This window comes from Medicago truncatula, chromosome 8 (genome assembly GCF_003473485.1).
Source record: "Medicago truncatula cultivar Jemalong A17 chromosome 8, MtrunA17r5.0-ANR, whole genome shotgun sequence".
Classification (NCBI taxonomy): Eukaryota; Viridiplantae; Streptophyta; class Magnoliopsida; order Fabales; family Fabaceae; genus Medicago; species Medicago truncatula.
The window spans coordinates 38,266,162-38,283,507 of record NC_053049.1 but is presented as its reverse complement, the minus strand read 5'-3'; the positions used below and the strand labels follow the sequence as shown (position 1 = coordinate 38,283,507).

The 17,346-nt window shown below is 34.8% G+C and overlaps 2 protein-coding genes across 3 annotated transcripts; both read left to right on the top strand.

Annotated features, from left to right (window-relative positions):
- The first annotated feature begins 310 nt into the window (after nucleotides 1–310).
- LOC25501691 (auxin response factor 6) lies at nucleotides 311–7,453 on the top strand. 2 transcript variants are annotated; one of them, XM_013591045.3, is made up of 14 exons: nucleotides 311–1,330; nucleotides 1,621–1,733; nucleotides 2,258–2,353; nucleotides 2,491–2,547; nucleotides 2,637–2,792; nucleotides 2,878–2,962; nucleotides 3,112–3,202; nucleotides 3,529–3,693; nucleotides 3,775–3,897; nucleotides 4,370–4,445; nucleotides 4,616–4,763; nucleotides 5,171–6,375; nucleotides 6,519–6,709; nucleotides 6,870–7,453. In XM_013591045.3, exons 1-14 carry the CDS (start codon nucleotides 1,288–1,290, stop codon nucleotides 7,066–7,068), a joined length of 2,748 nt encoding a protein of 915 aa, XP_013446499.1. In that variant the 5' UTR covers nucleotides 311–1,287; the 3' UTR covers nucleotides 7,069–7,453. The 2 variants fall into 2 exon arrangements, with proteins under 2 accessions (XP_013446499.1, XP_013446498.1); XM_013591044.2 differs by having other exon boundaries at nucleotides 1,288–1,330; nucleotides 5,174–6,375; nucleotides 6,870–7,068.
- Nucleotides 7,454–12,435: 4,982 nt separating this feature from the next.
- LOC25501689 (60S ribosomal protein L38) lies at nucleotides 12,436–13,084 on the top strand. Its single transcript, XM_013591043.3, has 2 exons — nucleotides 12,436–12,595; nucleotides 12,685–13,084. The coding sequence occupies exons 1-2, from the start codon at nucleotides 12,593–12,595 to the stop codon at nucleotides 12,889–12,891; spliced, it is 210 nt and encodes a 69-aa protein (XP_013446497.1). The 5' UTR covers nucleotides 12,436–12,592; the 3' UTR covers nucleotides 12,892–13,084.
- The last annotated feature ends 4,262 nt before the right edge of the window (nucleotides 13,085–17,346 follow it).

The window sequence follows — 17,346 nt, the reverse complement described above, 5'->3', positions numbered from 1 at the left end:
GTCAAAACTTATATTTTCAAAACAAATTTTTTATTTATGAATTTCTTAACCATTGTCATGAGGACAACTCATTAGCAATATCCATATTTTAAATGTTTATCATTTGCTACCATTTTGCAAATCAAGGAGCTTTATTATTATTATGAAGTAAAAAGGAAAAGAGAAATGATATAACAACCATTTCTTTTATGCTAATATTTCATTTCTTTTATAAAATTTTGATTGTTTCAGAAGTTGTCACATATAGAGATATTCAAAGGCAAGTCAAACGAAAACAATGATAAAAAGCAAAAAGCGAAATTGTAAAACGGTGAATGAATGAATGAAAGTAAGTGAAGCCCTCTCTCTCTCTCTCTGTACATGATAGTAAGGAAAAAGAAAAGAAATCATCCGATCTGACACACACAGGCACACACGCTCTCTTCCCTTCCTTTTCCTTTCTCCTTCTCATTACTATAAACACCCCCCCAGAAAACAATGGCGGTTGGAAACTGTCTTCACTACCTCAACAACGTAGCATAATAATAACAGAGTCAAACAATAGTAGTCGCAAAAAGACCAAAGTCATCGCCGTCACCAAAAAAATACTAATTACCCTTTACTGAACAAAAACCCGACCCGGTTCTTCTCACTTTTTTATTTCTTTCATTTTTTTATAAAGAAGTTTTCAAGCACACTGTTTTCTTGTCCCCTCCCTTCAAAAACATCTTTGGTCGTTTTCTGTTACTAGTTACTACAACAACAACAACAACGTTAACTTCACCTTCTTCCTCTGTAGTCTTTCTACTTCTACTTCACCTTCATTCTACTCTTTTTTCTTGAGATCTAGTGTTCTTTGGGATTCGTTACTCTTTTAGCTGAGATCTGTTCAGTTTTTGAGGTTATTTATTGCTAAATTTGGTGGTTAAGCAAGATTAACCGGTTTTACTGGAACGGGTTAAGGTTAAACTTGTTATAGAAGCTGAAAACGTTGTATCATGGTTCAAGATTGGAACTTGAATGAAGGGTAGAAGAAAAACGGTTGTGTTCTATAGTTTGACTGATTTTGGTTGAACATTGAAATCGGTGGGAATCTTCTTGTATTGTAGTTGATTGTTGAAGTAGTTTCAGTATCTGGGTTTTTGAGTTTTGGTGGGGTGAAGATAAGAAGAATGAAATTGTGGGGTAGGAAAGAAGGGACCAAAAGGATTTGTTTTTGGTTTGGGGTTCATCTTGTGGGAATTTGTGTATTTGAAAATCATTGATTTTGGGTTTGGTTTTTAACATTTAAGGTTTGAAATTGCTGAAATGAAGCTTTCTTCAGCTGGGTTTAGTCCTCCACCTCAAGAAGGTAGTTGAATTTCTGTTTGCAATTGCTTACTCTTCTTCCATTTCACTTTCTCAATCCTTTTTGATAACACTTTTTTTTTTTTCACTTTGGGGATTAGAATGCTCTACTCATCTTTTAGATTTAGATGATTGCTGAGGATATTAATTTGTATGCCTTGTAATATGACGGTGTTACTTTGTTGTTTTAAGATCTTGATTTTGCTAAGAACTTGCCAAAATTCCTTTATCATTTGAGGGTTTAAGGTGGAAGGTTTTGTTTCATATTGATGAATTAGGATGCATTTTTTGTAGGAGAAAAGCGGGTTCTAGATTCAGAACTTTGGCATGCTTGTGCTGGTCCTCTTGTTTGTTTGCCAGCTGATGGAAGCCGTGTGGTTTACTTTCCACAAGGTCACAGTGAACAGGTGAGTCAGATATGGCGTTAGATTGCTCCTAGAGAAAAATCACTATTGAAGCTCTCAATATCTTTTTTTCTTTCAAACCATGGTGTGTTAAAAAGTAATAATAATTGGTTCCTTTTTCATGTCTTTGATTTGTTTAAGTGAAGCAATGGGCTGCTAATTTGTATGTTCGGATTGATGCTGAGTTTGGCAGAATTATGGTGAGCGTGATTTTAGCAAAAGCTACACTTTGGAGTTACAAGAAAATCATGATGCCACTGATTTTGTCAAACTGGCCGTGAATCCAAACATCCAAGCGACGGGTTGTACTAACAAAACTGACTTTATGCGTCCACTAAAATGACCCGTGTTTATACTAATGCTTAACTTACTCCTAAGCACAAACACTAACTGTTGCAGGTTAATGAATTGACTTTCCCTGAAATCAACACATGGATCGGCTTTTTATGTGTTTTTGAAAAGTTTTATGTTATTTTTCTGTATAAACTATGTGCATAAATGATCTAAATCTGCAATTTTCTGCTCAGGTTGCTGTATCTACCAACAGGGAAGTTGATACTTATATTCCAAATCCAAGCTTACCTCCCCAACTTATTTGTCAACTTCATAATCTGACTATGCATGTAAGGCTTGTTTATTCATTTATTTAATCTTTTACAGTGATAAGACTTTTTTTTTTGTTTCCTTGTTTCATACTCTCACATATTCTTGTTCCAACACTCTTTTTCCTGAACAATTTGTTCATTTCTTTGGGATTCAGGCAGATACGGAGACAGATGAAGTGTATGCACAAATGACCTTGCAACCTCTAAATCCTGTATGATTCCATTTCTTAACTGAAACTAGATATTTGGATTATATGGCTACATTCAACTTTTTAACTTTTGGCTATTACAATGTTTTCAGGAAGAGCAAAAGGAAGCATATCTTCCTGCAGAGTTGGGAACGGCAAATAAACAGCCAACAAACTACTTTTGCAAAATTTTGACAGCCAGTGATACAAGCACTCACGGAGGTTTCTCTGTTCCTCGCCGGGCAGCTGAAAAAGTTTTTCCTCCATTGGTAACATTTGTCACTTTTATGCTGTAAATAGTAGTTAACATGTTCATCAAATCTTTTAACTTGACTTCATAATTATGACCTACAGGACTTTACACAACAACCTCCTGCTCAAGAGTTGATTGCAAGGGATTTGCATGGTAATGACTGGAAATTCAAACATATCTTCCGTGGTAAGTTATAAATCTGAGATTCAACAGCCTCTCATTTTCTCTCTCTCTATTTTTACTTCAATTAGAAGTTTTTCATGTTTATTACTTGGTGGTGAAAATAAGTTCACATTCCATTTATAAGGTTTAAATTTGGTGTCTTTTTTCTTCAGGCCAGCCGAAGAGGCATTTGCTTACAACAGGTTGGAGTGTCTTTGTGAGTGCTAAAAGACTTGTTGCTGGTGATTCAGTGCTGTTTATATGGTAAGTAGTTTTTTTATCATGTATGTCTGAAATTTTACCTTTGGTAGTTAAGTGGTTGATTGACTTGTTTAAGCTCTGAAACAGATCATGTAATTCGTAATTCATTTTGCCATTCAGAAGAATATAGGATAAGTCTTATTATGACATTTTATGTGTATGCTTTGTTCATATGTTGATCCAATGTTCCATCAATGGGTTGCAATTGTAGTGTGGTTACATTTCATTTTCTTAGTTTTTCTAAACTAGGCTTTATGATTTTTTGTGAAGCATAGTTAATTGTGATATTATATAATTGGTGTGATTTATGGTGCTTTTTTCTTTGGCAGGAATGAAAAAAATCAGTTGCTTCTTGGCATTCGGCGTGCTAGTCGACCACAACATATGATGCCTTCATCAGTGTTGTCAAGTGATAGCATGCACTTGGGGCTGCTTGCTGCTGCAGCTCATGCAGCTGCAACAAACAGTCGTTTCACCATTTTCTATAACCCACGGTATACCTATCATATATTTCTACCAGTTCCAAGTTAGAATATGGCTACTTAAACTGACAATTTTTTTCCCTTACATTTCAGTGCTAGCCCATCAGAATTTGTCATTCCCCTAGCGAAGTATGTTAAGGCTGTATATCATACTCGAGTTTCAGTTGGTATGCGCTTCAGAATGCTTTTTGAAACAGAGGAATCTAGTGTTCGGCGGTAGGTTTCTTATAATTGTTGAAAATGATAGTGGAAATGTTTTCCTTTCTTATGTTTGAAATGTTGGTTAATGGAGCTTAATATGCAATATCATTTATTAAAATCAACATGGTTTACTTTTCCAAGTTATCATAAGTCATAGCCTAATTTAATAGAAAAATTATTGTGCTTGTCACAAGTATAGACTACACTACGTTACTCAAATTCAATTCAGGATACGGAATTACGGACACATATTTACTCATTTATCTAGACGTGTCATAAACAGATTGCTTGCACGCTAGTTTACCTTTTGACTCAAATTTAGTCTTGGTAATGATGTTCAATAATTTGTTCTAGTGAGATAAAGTAAGAATATGGATATGAATATATACTTAAAGTAAGAATATGATCAAGTTCATCATTGAGTGGATAGATATTGTCAGTCACAAGTTGGTGATTTTGTTTGTGATATTAATACATTCTCATGCAGATACATGGGAACAATAACCGGCATCAGTGACCTGGATTCTGTCCGGTGGCCAAATTCACATTGGCGCTCAGTGAAGGTATGTATTGGATCCTTTATAATGATATTTCATTGATGTTATATAAACATTAAATTGAATGCTGTTTGTATCTCCAAACAAAACATCAATAATATCTTGCTTCGGAAAAAATTATGTCTTATTGAGGATTGAATAAACATTTTTAATTGTGGATTTGACTTGAATTGTAGGTTGGCTGGGATGAGTCCACAGCAGGTGAGAGGCAACCTAGAGTATCTCTGTGGGAAATTGAGCCACTAACAACCTTTCCAATGTATCCATCTCCGTTCCCCCTTAGGCTTAAAAGACCATGGCCTCCAGGACTGCCTTCATTCCATGGTATGTATACTGCCACATTTAAGCCAAAAAATATTTAAGAACTTTTCTTACTATTTAGGCTCTGTTTGGATAAACTTAATTACATGCTTATAGCATAATGTATAAGCTATTTCTTTAACAAAAGATAAAATGAAGTCAAACTGTTACCGTATAAGCTATAAGCTGTTTTCATACGCTATCCTGGAGCGGAGAGCTTATGGAAATAAGCTGAAAACTTATGGACATGTCATAAACGATTTCTTCAAACCCTCCCAAACAGTCTTACAAGTGCATGTGCCAGTAGATAAGCTCAAATATGTAAATCCTAGCAGACCATAATCTATTAACCGAGCTTTAACTTTGAAAATGCTGACATTTATTCCTTTTACTAATCTACTTATTCTCATTGATCTTCCTATTAATGCTAGCAGGTTTGAAGGATGATGATTTTGGCATGAATTCTCCCCTATTGTGGCTTCGAGATGCTGATAGAGGGCTTCAGACTCTTAATTTTCAAGGGATGGGTGTTAATCCTTGGATGCAGGCAAGGCTTGATCCGTCCATGATGAATATGCAACCAGATATGTACCAGGCTATGGCTGCTGCTGCACTTCAGGATATGAGGACCTTAGATCCTTCTAAACAGCATCCTGCTTCCTTGCTTCAATTTCAGCAGCCGCAGAATTTCTCCAATGGTAATGCTGCTTTAATGCAGAATCAGATGTTGCAGCAATCTCAACCTCATCAGGCTTTTCCAAAGAATCAAGAAAGTCAGCATCCATCTCAATCTCAGGCCCAAACACAACAATTCCAGCAGCTTCTTCAGCATCAGCACTCATTCACTAATCAAAATTATCATATGCAACAGCAGCAGCAGCAACAGCAGCAGCAACAGCAGCAACAACAGCAGCAACATCAGCAGCAGCAACAACAACAATCACAACAGCAACAACAAGTTGTAGATCATCAACAGATGTCAAATGCCGTCTCCACAATGTCTCAGTTTGTTTCCGCACCTCCATCTCAATCAACCCAGCCCATGCAAGCCATTTCTTCAATTGGCCATCAACAAAACTTTTCGGACTCAAATGGGAACCCAGTTTCTCCTTTGCACAATATGTTAGGTTCATTTTCCAATGACGAAACATCTCACCTTCTCAACTTTCCTAGACCAAACTCTTGGGTTCCTGTTCAATCTTCAACTGCACGGCCCTCCAAGCGCGTTGCAGTGGACCCTCTCCTCTCTTCAGGAGCATCTCATTATGTTCTGCCTCAAGTGGAGCAACTAGGGCAGTCACAGACTACCATGTCTCAAAATGCTATTACCTTGCCACCATTTCCTGGTAGGGAGTGTGCTATAGAAGGGAACACCGATCCACAAAACCATCTTTTGTTTGGTTTTAACATAGAGCCCTCATCACATCTAGTTTACAATGAGATGTCTAACCTTAAGAGGGTCAATAGCAACTGTGACTCATCAACTGCACCTTTTCAATCTTCCACCTACTTGAATACCACAGGTGCTGATTCTTCACTGAATCCTGGATTGACACACGGCGTTGGTGAGTCGGGCTTCATGCAAACTCCAGAAAATGGAGGTCAAGGAAACCCACAAAACAAAACCTTTGTGAAGGTGAGCTTTTTATGCTGGGACTAATCTCTTTCGAACCAACATTTTGATTTTCACTCTTTTGCTACTTTGTTGTATTTCACAAAAGTTTACTTATTGTAAGTACTGCATTTTTACATGATAATTTAATTTCTCTCTATTCACAGGTTTACAAGTCAGGGTCCTTCGGAAGATCGTTGGATATCACCAAATTCTCCAACTACCCCGAGCTACGCAGCGAGCTTGCTCGTATGTTTGGGCTTGAAGGTGAGTTGGAGGACCCTGTAAGATCAGGCTGGCAGCTTGTATTTGTTGATCAAGAGAATGATGTTCTTCTCCTCGGTGATGGTCCATGGCCGTATGTACTCCACATTCCTTGCTTTGTTCTTTGTTTTATTTTTTAAATAATGAATGAGATAAATTAGGGAATCTATTTTCAATCATATGGTAATTTTATGAACCACTAAATTACATAAACTTCATTGTTAACTTGTTGTCGCGTGATATTTGGATGACAGGGAATTTGTAAATAGTGTATGGTGCATCAAGATACTTTCCCCTCAGGAAGTGCAGCAAATGGGGACCAATGGTCTAGAGCTTCTGAACTCAGCTCCAACCCAGAGGCTCTCTAATGGTATCTGTGATGACTACACTGGCCGTGAGGACTCAAGAAATTTAAGCACCGGGCTAACAACTGTGGGGTCTTTAGACTACTGAATGTTGTGACAACAAATACTGTGAATTTCTTCTCTTGTATTATTATTACTCTTCTCAAACCCTCTGTAAAGGGTGGGAAGCGGTTCCTAGTTGTAGTTTATAGCTTACTCAGATATAAGCCTTTCTTTTTCCAGTTTTTACCGCCTAAAACAATTATTGAGCTAAACACTTAGCTATATGGCATCTTCTCATTGTAGTTTGTACACTATATTGGTAACCTTTTGGAACTCTATGTTTGAAGTTACCTCTATTTCTACCTGTCAGTGGCTAAATCATTGAGGGCATGTATTACATTACAAGAACTCATGTTGGATTTTTACTCCCTTTTGTGTAGAACTCAACTTAAGTTCTTAACGTACTTTCAGCTGATCTCATGATTGAACTCAACAATTTGTTTTATTGTGGAGAAATTGTTTTTTTAATCTGTAAGAACTGTTCTTTAAGAATGATTTTCACATCGCCCCAAAATTTAAAAATGATGTTCTTACGTGTAAAGATATGTAAGAACCACCATTAAGGTGGTGGAAGAGTATAAAAGATCATGGTGTTGAATGTTGATGTTGGATTTGTTGACCTTTGATGATTGCTGTGGTAATTGTTTGGTAAAACCTTTCATGCATGAAGATGAAAGTGGTTGATAAGTGATAGAAGATGACACTGAAGATGATGCTGTGTTTCTTGACCTTTCTGATATTTAAAACTTTTTGAGAAGGTTGATGTGACATTTAGAACATGAAGTGGACACCAAAACCATGTGATGTGTCTCTCTGATCATACGAGGGAGAAGAAAAAAGAGTACTTTTGTGCTTCAATTAATGTGAAAGTGGCCTATGCTTTGTATTATTCTTGGTTTTGGCCCATTCACACTTTCACTTTGGTTTGTGATTTGCTTTGCTTTGCTCCATGAATGGCAAAGCTAAAGCTGTACGTTTGTCCATTCCTTACCGTACTAAGCATTTTTGGAATCTAGAAAGCATGATGCCACCCCTATCTAAGGTGTTCTTTATTTTTATGACCACTATCGGTTTCTTGATGAAGGTAGATTTCAAGCTTAAAACATGTTTTGTTTTTGGTTTTAATTACAAAACTACACATTTTCATGAAAATTTACAGAATAAACATTCATTTTGTCCCCTAATGCGCGATATAGTTTCACTAAAATCCCTAACGTGTCAACGAAAATGTAAAAACATCATTGAATGTATCTTTTATTAGTAATTTTTTAGATCAAAGTTGCTTGCAGAAGACACAATTAAAGGCCAAACTTACTTCCGAAAAACATACTAGATTTATCTAATTAACAAAAGGTACATTTGAAGGATATTTTGTAATTTTGCGATTAGCGACAACACTTAGAACATTCTAGGCTCAAAAGTGACTCTTTAACTCAAAATTTATGAGTGGAGGCCTAATTGCGTAGCTCTAAGTACATATGCATATTGTGGGGTTGTTTGTTACCACAATTTTGAGCTTTATTAAGGGTATGGAATGGTGACAAAGCACTATCCACCAACACCAATAAAACAAGGCAGGGTTGGCATTCAACAATTCCTAGCTCACCCTTATTTTTGAAGATACATTTCATCTGGTATATTTTTTTTCTGTCATCCACAACTTGACCGAAAAAGTTGTAGCAAACTGACAACCTTGTTTAATACGTGCATAAACCGTGTGTCGATTGTTGTTTTTACCGTAAAAATTGGTGCTCCATCTCCACTTCTTTGTCATGAACAGTTTAGGTTAGGCATGTGCCTCTATAATGCAGATATGCATAACTTTCTTCATCTTAATTAGGAAAGATTTATTGTACATGTAATCACTTTCCCGTTGATTAATTAGATGTTCCTACTCCTCATTGGATTGTGCTTGGCTGGTTTTGGATTTTTTTTTTTACAAGAAAAGGACAGAGCTCAAGAAAGAAACTAAGTGATTAAACGAACATTCCGAGACATGCAATCGCAAGAAATGTCATTAAAAATGAGACATTGAAGCTCTCCAAGAGGAGTCTCAATAACATGTAAATCAAAGAAGTCCAAAGATAAACTAAAATTAATTATTCAATCAGCCGATCTGTTTCTGTCACGCTATGTATGGCTGATTTAGACTTTATTTTATATTTGAAATTACTACATTACAAATAATTCTTAAAAATTATTAGGTTCATGCATTAAAATTTACTGGTTATTTAAATTATTCATCAATTTATATAGATAAAATTAGTTGCAAAAATAGAACTATATATGTGATAGTAAGAAACATATATGGTACTTAATCTCTTTGTCGTATAATAATCATATTTTACCTGTAGAGATTTTTAGTGTATAATAAATTGCATTGTTTATTTCTATTAGGAAGTTTGTTCTAATTCTGCATAGTGATGAGTGGTTTCAAATTCAACTGGTGATGTAAAGGAACTAGCTAGCACATGAAGCAAGCAAGCAATAAAAAACCACTTTGGTAGCATTTTCATTATGGGACTAACACACTACCACCCCTAAAGTTAGTGGTTGTGGACGAAATAGCTACTCTAGATTGCAAATATAGCAATTATCGTGATGTATATACTACCTAACATGAGATATGTTTGAGTTTCTAAGAAATTGTTTGGTAATAATGTCAAGAAGATATCTTATAATTTATTGAACTAGTTTATAAGTTTTTTTTACCTAACATGCTGTAAATGTAATAATTCTTAGTGGTACTGGTTGTCATTTTCTCTCTTTGCATCAATTCACTTTTTATAATCACGTCGCCAACTTCAATTCCATTCATTTTCCACCATCAAAGGAGGCAAATTTGCTCTCAATTCATTCTTAAATACAAATTGTAGAAAATTCTCTAAGTTTTTTAAGGAATCAAAGAACACATCAATCAGACACCTGGAGTTTAAGATATAGCCAAACTAGACGAATATGTAATCACCTACAAAAATGACATTTTCAACCAGAATTATTTTAATTCTTTTTATTCTATTATTGAATCAACTATTCTCGCAAAGGGCAGGCATATTATGATCACATGGTTATGCTTTCAAAATACAAAACATGTTTTGCATCTTAAATAAACATTATGAGTAATATTTTAAATGTTTAAGTGCAGTAAGATTTTCTCTTGTGTACCATTTCTGCATAAGTACTCATAAAATTTGTAAAACTTAAATATACTGATCAGTAATAAATATACCCAGGAACTTCGGGCTATGGTGGAATCATCTGCAATTTTAGTTTGTTTGGCTGCTTTGGCTATTGTGGTCACACTACAAACAATAATGCAGAGCTAATGGCAACCGACCGCGACTTAGATATGGTTTGGAATGCTGGTTTCTGTTTTATTATTTGTGAATCAGACTCTCAGCCGACGTTGCTTTTTTGGAGGATGACCACCCCTTGAGTCGCCCATGTGCACCGTTGGTTTCCAATATCAAGAGGTGCTTATCTTACGATTGAAATCTTAGTTTTACTCACACATTCTTCGTGAAGGGAATGCTTGTGCGGATTGGTTTGCTAAGCATGATGTCTTTTCTATGCAGGTTGTTGTCATTTTCAATCTTGTTCTACTCAACTTTCTTCAACTCTTCTTGCTGATGCAATGTGAGTTAGTTTCTTGAGAGCTTAGTTTTGTTTGGTTCTTTATTTGTCTCCCATTTGATTAAAAATAATATACCTATAGGTAAGAAATCCGTTGTTAAATTTGATATTAGATAATGTTATAAAACTGCCTTAGCAACAAACCAAAACTCACTTAAATCTTTGGACAAAAATATATGTCAAAAAACTTCCTTTTTTTTTAAAGAATATGTCTAAAGGAATCCAAAAGACTAGTCCAATAGGTGGGAGAGCCTCATGCCTTAAGTATCACATCAAGTATTTTGATCTACTCGATGTGAGAATCCTAACACGCACCCATTGCATATGCTTCAATCGACAAAAATGATGTCAACTACCTTCAAGTTAGATCTCAGTTTCACTTGAATAAAATTACACATGATTACTATAACAATGATTATTAAAATAAATTTCTGCACATTTTTTTTCATGATATATGTTTGAAAATAGTTGTTTGATTAGTTTTCTCTCCTTTATCTAGGTTTGAACCAGGACTTCGACAGACCTAGAAATGGATATCGAACACGACACTGATACGAACACACGACACCGATAAAATTTTGAAAAAATGACATAATTTAATGTAATCATAAGTGTCGATATCAGACACGTCACGTGTCGCACATCATGACACGCCTTCAATCAAAAGTGTTTGTGCAACGTAGTCTCAAACTAGTTGAGCTAGTTAACCCCCTTACTAAAACCAAAATTTAATAAAACTAAAATAAAATTAGTCTATCCATTTTAATATTATCAAATCCCAATAAAATTGTCCCGTGAGTTTGTGAGGACAATGCATAATATATGTAAGGTCTGACGTTCGAACCCCTGGACACCACAAAAAAAAATCCCAATAAAACTATTGTGTGGGTTGTTTTTGGGTTTAAAACCAGCAACAACAAAAAAAACACTAAAATAAAATTATTTAATACTAGCAAAAAAATTATTTAAACCTATAAATTACAAATAAATTAACAAATACTGATCAATTGTTTTGGGTTTCCTTAACAAATTATGTCTTTTTATCTTATAAATTTTACAATTTTATTGGTTTAATTAATTTAAAGATCCATAAACTATTTAGGTATTTTTAAACAGTTTCATAAACCAAAAAGTATTGCAATAAGGTCTATGATTTAATTTAGGTGGGTTAATTTAACTTTTTCAAAAAAAAAAAGTCTCTAATTTAATATATATTTTTGTAATCAGGTCATTCTATTATAATAGTGTCACGAAAGAATCTGTCCCGTGAGCGTAGTTCAGTTGGTAGGATAATGCATTATTATATGTAGGGGTCAAGGTTCGAACCCCGGACACCCCACTTATTCACCTTATAAGGTGAATTCTAGCCACGAGACTACCTAACAAAAAAATAATAATCTATTTATTTTTTTGACAAATAGTTAAGAATCTATTTAAAAGTTATCAAATTATCTAGAGAGTTTTTTTCCTTGAGTAAAAATTTTCTAGACTTAGGTTTTTTTTTTTGGAAGGGAGTTAACCTTTTCTTGTTGGTATAGAGTTAAACCATATTTGCTATATTTTTTTTTAATTATAAAGTACCCTTGGAATTTTTTATTAGAATACTGCTCCTCACCCATCTGGTTTTGCTCATTCCCGTTAAAATAGGCGAGCATGAGTTAACTCACGTAGGTGTATTCTCAGCGTGAGTTAACTTACGCAAGTGTATTTTTCAGCGGAACGAGCAAAAAAGATGGGAGAAGAGCAATTGTTTTTTTATAAAATGATGAACAGATCTGGGCCGAGTTGGCCCATATGAATTACATTTTGGGCTTTAGGTCAAAATCGGGTACCCGAGTTAACGAGTAGGGTTTATATAAGAACTAACAACCATTTCTGAAGCTTATTCCAAGGAGGCGAGGAAGAAACCCTATTTGCAGCCACAAGAAACCACATCAATGGTACTTCCCACTTTCTTTCGTTAATTGGATTCTGATCTACAACGATGATTTTGCGTATTTGAATTTCATGTATTGTACTGTTTTTTCAGGCGAAGCAGATCCACGAGATCAAGGATTTTCTTCTGACGGCGCGTAGAAAGGACGCTCGATCAGTGAAAATCAAGAGAAGTAAGGATGTGGTGAAGTTCAAGGTTCGTTGCTCAAAGTATTTGTACACACTTTGTGTGTTTGATACTGACAAAGCTGATAAGTTGAAGCAATCTCTTCCTCCTGGTTTGACTGTTCAAGATCTTTAGATCAGCAACGATCGTTTTGTTCTGTTTTTACTTTTTGAAACTTGAAAGAAACCCTAGGTTTTGTGACTTGGAATTATGTTTTTGTAATTGGTACTTATTTATGATTGTTTTTTTGAGTTGCTATGAGATTTGAAGATGTTTGGTATTCATTTTGTGTTGATTTAGCTTAATTGATGGTATGGTTAATATGGTAGTATGCAGTTGCGAATTTTCTGGGTATTTTCTGTGATATTTATTGCTTATAGGATGGTACACATTGTTTTAAGTTGCAATTGTGATTGAAAATTTTCATACTTCTGCTAATATGCAGTTTAGAGACCTCTTAATAATGTGAACAAGTTCGATTATACTAACTAACAAAAAGGATATAACATGAACAGTGTATGCCCATAAAACTCAGGATAATAAGTTCATAATTTGTATTAAGGTTAAACTTCTCGGTTGCTGATTAATTGGGACATGTCTCTTTAGTGTCTAGTGATTAATCAGCTGGGACATGTATTTTTAGTGTCTAGTGATTTTTGACTTGTTAAGATTTTTTGCTTATTGCATTTTAGTATCTTATTAATAGCACCATAGTTTTGTTTGAAATAGTTAAGTTTAATAATTTGTTTGCTTATGTTTTGAAAGTTAGGAGTGAAGACGGGAGCAAAATCTCATAGTTTATTTTTGGCTTCCGTTCAGATGGCAAAGTTGTGTTTATAGTTTTGAAAGTCATTGCATGTCTTGGTGCGAAGGCTATCTAAAAACATAGAATGTTATTCTTAGACATATATATATGTTTGTTGCTAAGATAGCCAATGTTTCAAAGGGTAAAGGTAATGTTATTTTGTCCTAGGGGGATTGGCAAATCTTCCTCTGGCAATTTAGATTCATTCATACTTTTTGTTTAGGCAACTATTGTGTTAATTTGTTTGCAAATTTTAAACTCATCCTTGACTTCCTTTGCTTCTGCTAAGACACCCTTTTGGTTTGTTTGAGATATCTTCACTGGTAGCTAACGATTTTGTTTAGGTTTCTACCAAACCTCTTTCCTTTTACTATGACATTGCCCTCTCATCACATGGACGTAAACCTTGAAAAGTTATTATTGTTATCAACCCTTTCCTTTAACTCCAACAAAAGGTTTCAACTCTTTCCCTTACCTGAATAACATAAGGTTTCGTATTTCAAGTGATTAAAGGGTTCGTGAAAACTTCTAACTTTGCCTTGTGGGATTTAGTCACGAAATCATATTAACTCCGTCCCTACTTGTAAATAGCATGTTGAAAACATAAACCAACTCTCTCTCTCTCTTAAAGTATAAAATTACAAACATATTTAATACAAATATTCATTATCTTAATTTCCGTTATTTTTTCAAGAGGGCCCTATAATTAGGGACAGAGGTAGTACTTTTGAAGTGCTTTTGTTGGCCAAACATGCACATAGATAATCAAGAAAATTGTATCAATTTTCTTTAACAACTTGTAGTGATTATTATTTGCGTTTATGTAGTGATTATTATTTGCGTTTATTTCTCTATAACCTTTTTTTTTTTGTGTCAAAAAATAATGAAAGCAAGCTAGGATGAAAATGATAATCGAAGCTTTACCTGATAAGGCAATAAGTTTTCTCAAGTGCGGTACGGTGGCCACAAGAATAATCAAACGTTAAATATTAAAAATATAAATCAATTAATTACCAATCCTATAAATTGATTATGTTTTCTAACTAATCCTCTCAAATGTTTCAGAAGATAAATATTCTATTTAACCTGCTATCTCAACCTTCCGCCCCATCAAAAGGAGGCAGAAGTAATGAATCTGAAGGTAAATGCCATGTTGCATAATTTGTAAATGATAAAAAAAACTAGCTGAACACCAAAAATGAAACAGTGATAGAAAATTAATATTTCTATTTTTCAATTAGCATCAAATGTGAAAAATGCTAAGCATGGTGATACGAAATCTTCCTTTGGATTGCCTGACCAAAGCTTCAACTGTTAAATAATGAAACTCAATCCAGACAACTATCCCAAGTAAATTAGTGGTTGGATTGACTCAGTACAGGTCCTGGCTAGGGCAGAATGGCACCCGAAGGATGACGTACCAGAATCAAATCTGGAAATTTCTTCTTAAACAACTGGAAGTAATTTCCATGAGCTATTCATCTAGTCTTTGTTTTGGTACATATGCAAATTGGTTCAAGTCCACAGCTTTTGGCCTGTGATAAACAGGTATATAGATGGTCACAAAATACTTTACCTAGTATTGTGAGTGTTGTTGCGAATATCAGGAGCTACTCTTCTAGTCTTTGTTGGTTTTGGCATGTATGCATATTGGCTCAAGTCGACGGCTGCAGGCCTATGATAAGCATGTATTTATACGGCCACTAATCATGATATTGATATGAACTCCAAGGTACAACAATCCAGCATCCCAGCGGAAATACATTACCCTATTATTATGACTGTTGCAAACATCTTTCAGAGGAACACGAAGACCGCTGACACGAGGGCCGGAGGTATATTTAAAAGCCGATATTACAGAGGTAAATCTTTCCAAAGACTTCTCAGCTATTTGTGAATAGTGGCCTAAATGGGAAATGTTTGTTCCAAATTTTTCTTCTTCAGCACTATTTTCTTTGAATGGGCCGCCAACATTGTGATCAGATCAGAGCAACCTAAACTCAAGAAATATCAGAATTCAGAGATGCTTCTTTCATGATTATAGCTATGTTCCTTTATCTATTTAAATATTTGACTCATTCCTCCCTCTACTATAGCATTTTGTCACCTGGTTTGTTTAAAACGTTGCCATATCGTGCACATTACTATAAACGTGCACGCGAAAGCTAACGCTTAAAATCCGGTAACGAGCGCGCGAAAGCCGACAGTACCTTTAAATTGGTTTTCTACTAAAAATAACTTTTTTCGAGTAAGAATTGATTATTTTTCAAAACAGGACTTCGAAGTTGTAATTCATACCACGCAAAAGAGTAATCGGTATCTTTAACTTAATCTTTTCCCGCGAAGAAAATAATCTCGTTTTAAGTACAAAAATATTGTTTTGTGAGTAACAACGGTCGACGAGAATTACTTTCCGGTCTCTCTTTATTATTATTGAATTAAATCCACTACTTTATTTTTCCGCGCAAAACCAACTTTTTTCGAATAGCCTTAGGATTACAAACACGGTCTTGAATTTTGTCAAAAAATTAGTGAGACCAATGAAGGAAACTTGATGGAGTCGTTTAAGATACATGTTTGCACTTGGCAGTTGGCACTATTAGTTGGAAACTTCTTCCTTTTATGTTTTCCCCATGTTGTTTGATGTCGGGTAAACGTGATGTCTAAAAATGCTACTATTTCTTTTTGCATATAGTAGACGTGATGGTCTAAAATGTCTGGTAAATCTATTTATATAGATTAAATGTCCTTGTGGAAGCTCTTATACACCGCTGGATTGATGAAATAGAATCACACTTATGTAAAATGAGATGCTACTGTGTGTTATTTTTTCTTTTCATTTATTTTTCAGGTCAGCCATGCTGCATGTCTAAATTGTATAATATGAAAATGACATTTAATTTTTTGTTGGTATTGTAAAGCAATTTATCTTTTGACTTTTTTTCCTTCTTTAAAGAGACTTGTAATTTAGGACGGAGAGAGTAATAAACATGATCATATTTGATGCACCTTAAAGCAATCATCCAAATCCATGACTAAATTAAAAATGAAAAAACATAAAATATATAGATCAATTATGTTATACTACTATTTGGTTTATTTCCATCTACAGATTTTTTTTAGAGTATTGTAGATGTTACTTTTTAGGGAAGGACTCAATGATACTTGCATGATATGAATGAGCATATAGGTGATTTTCAATGGCAATATTCATGCGGAGGTCCCAAGTCCTAATGAGCAGCTGATTGTGGTCCTCGAAGACTTGATTTCATTTTCCAATTCTCGTGGTTAGAAGAGAGTCAAGTTCATTAGGAATTTGAACCTTTGGTGGCTGTTTGGCATATAATATTTCAAAAATAATCACTTTTGCAGCCTTGTGTTGTGGGAACTTGTATTTGGCCCATAACTTAGGTTGGTTGATGACTAGTCAATAAAAGGAATGTGAGCATCTTGACCATAAAAATGGAAGCTAGCATATTCTTACTTGGGGTTTGAAGCAGTAGTTATTTTTTCCTTACATGTCAAAACGTTTTTCATTGCTAAAGTTTTGAGATTCAAGCCCACCTAATTTGTTGTTAATGAATAATGTAATGTAAACGGCGCAGCAGCAAGTTTTTTTTTTTAATGGGATTTGAAGTTATACATGTAATAATTAATTAGAACAAACTCAACATGGTATGGTATAGTGATCTAGACTTGAGATCTAAGAGTGTCCTCTTTAGGTCTGAGCTTCGAATGCTCTAGGTGGCTGTAACATTCTTATGTTGGGTCGGTCCATATATAGG

Coding starts and splice junctions, on each gene's coding strand:
- LOC25501691 (XM_013591045.3), top strand. CDS start 1,288: ATGAAGCTTTCTTCAGCTGGGTTTAGTCCTCCACCTCAAGAAG. Junction 2,963..3,111: donor ATTCAAACATATCTTCCGTG/GTAAGTTATAAA, acceptor TTTTTTCTTCAG/GCCAGCCGAAGAGGCATTTG. Junction 3,203..3,528: donor GATTCAGTGCTGTTTATATG/GTAAGTAGTTTT, acceptor TTTCTTTGGCAG/GAATGAAAAAAATCAGTTGC.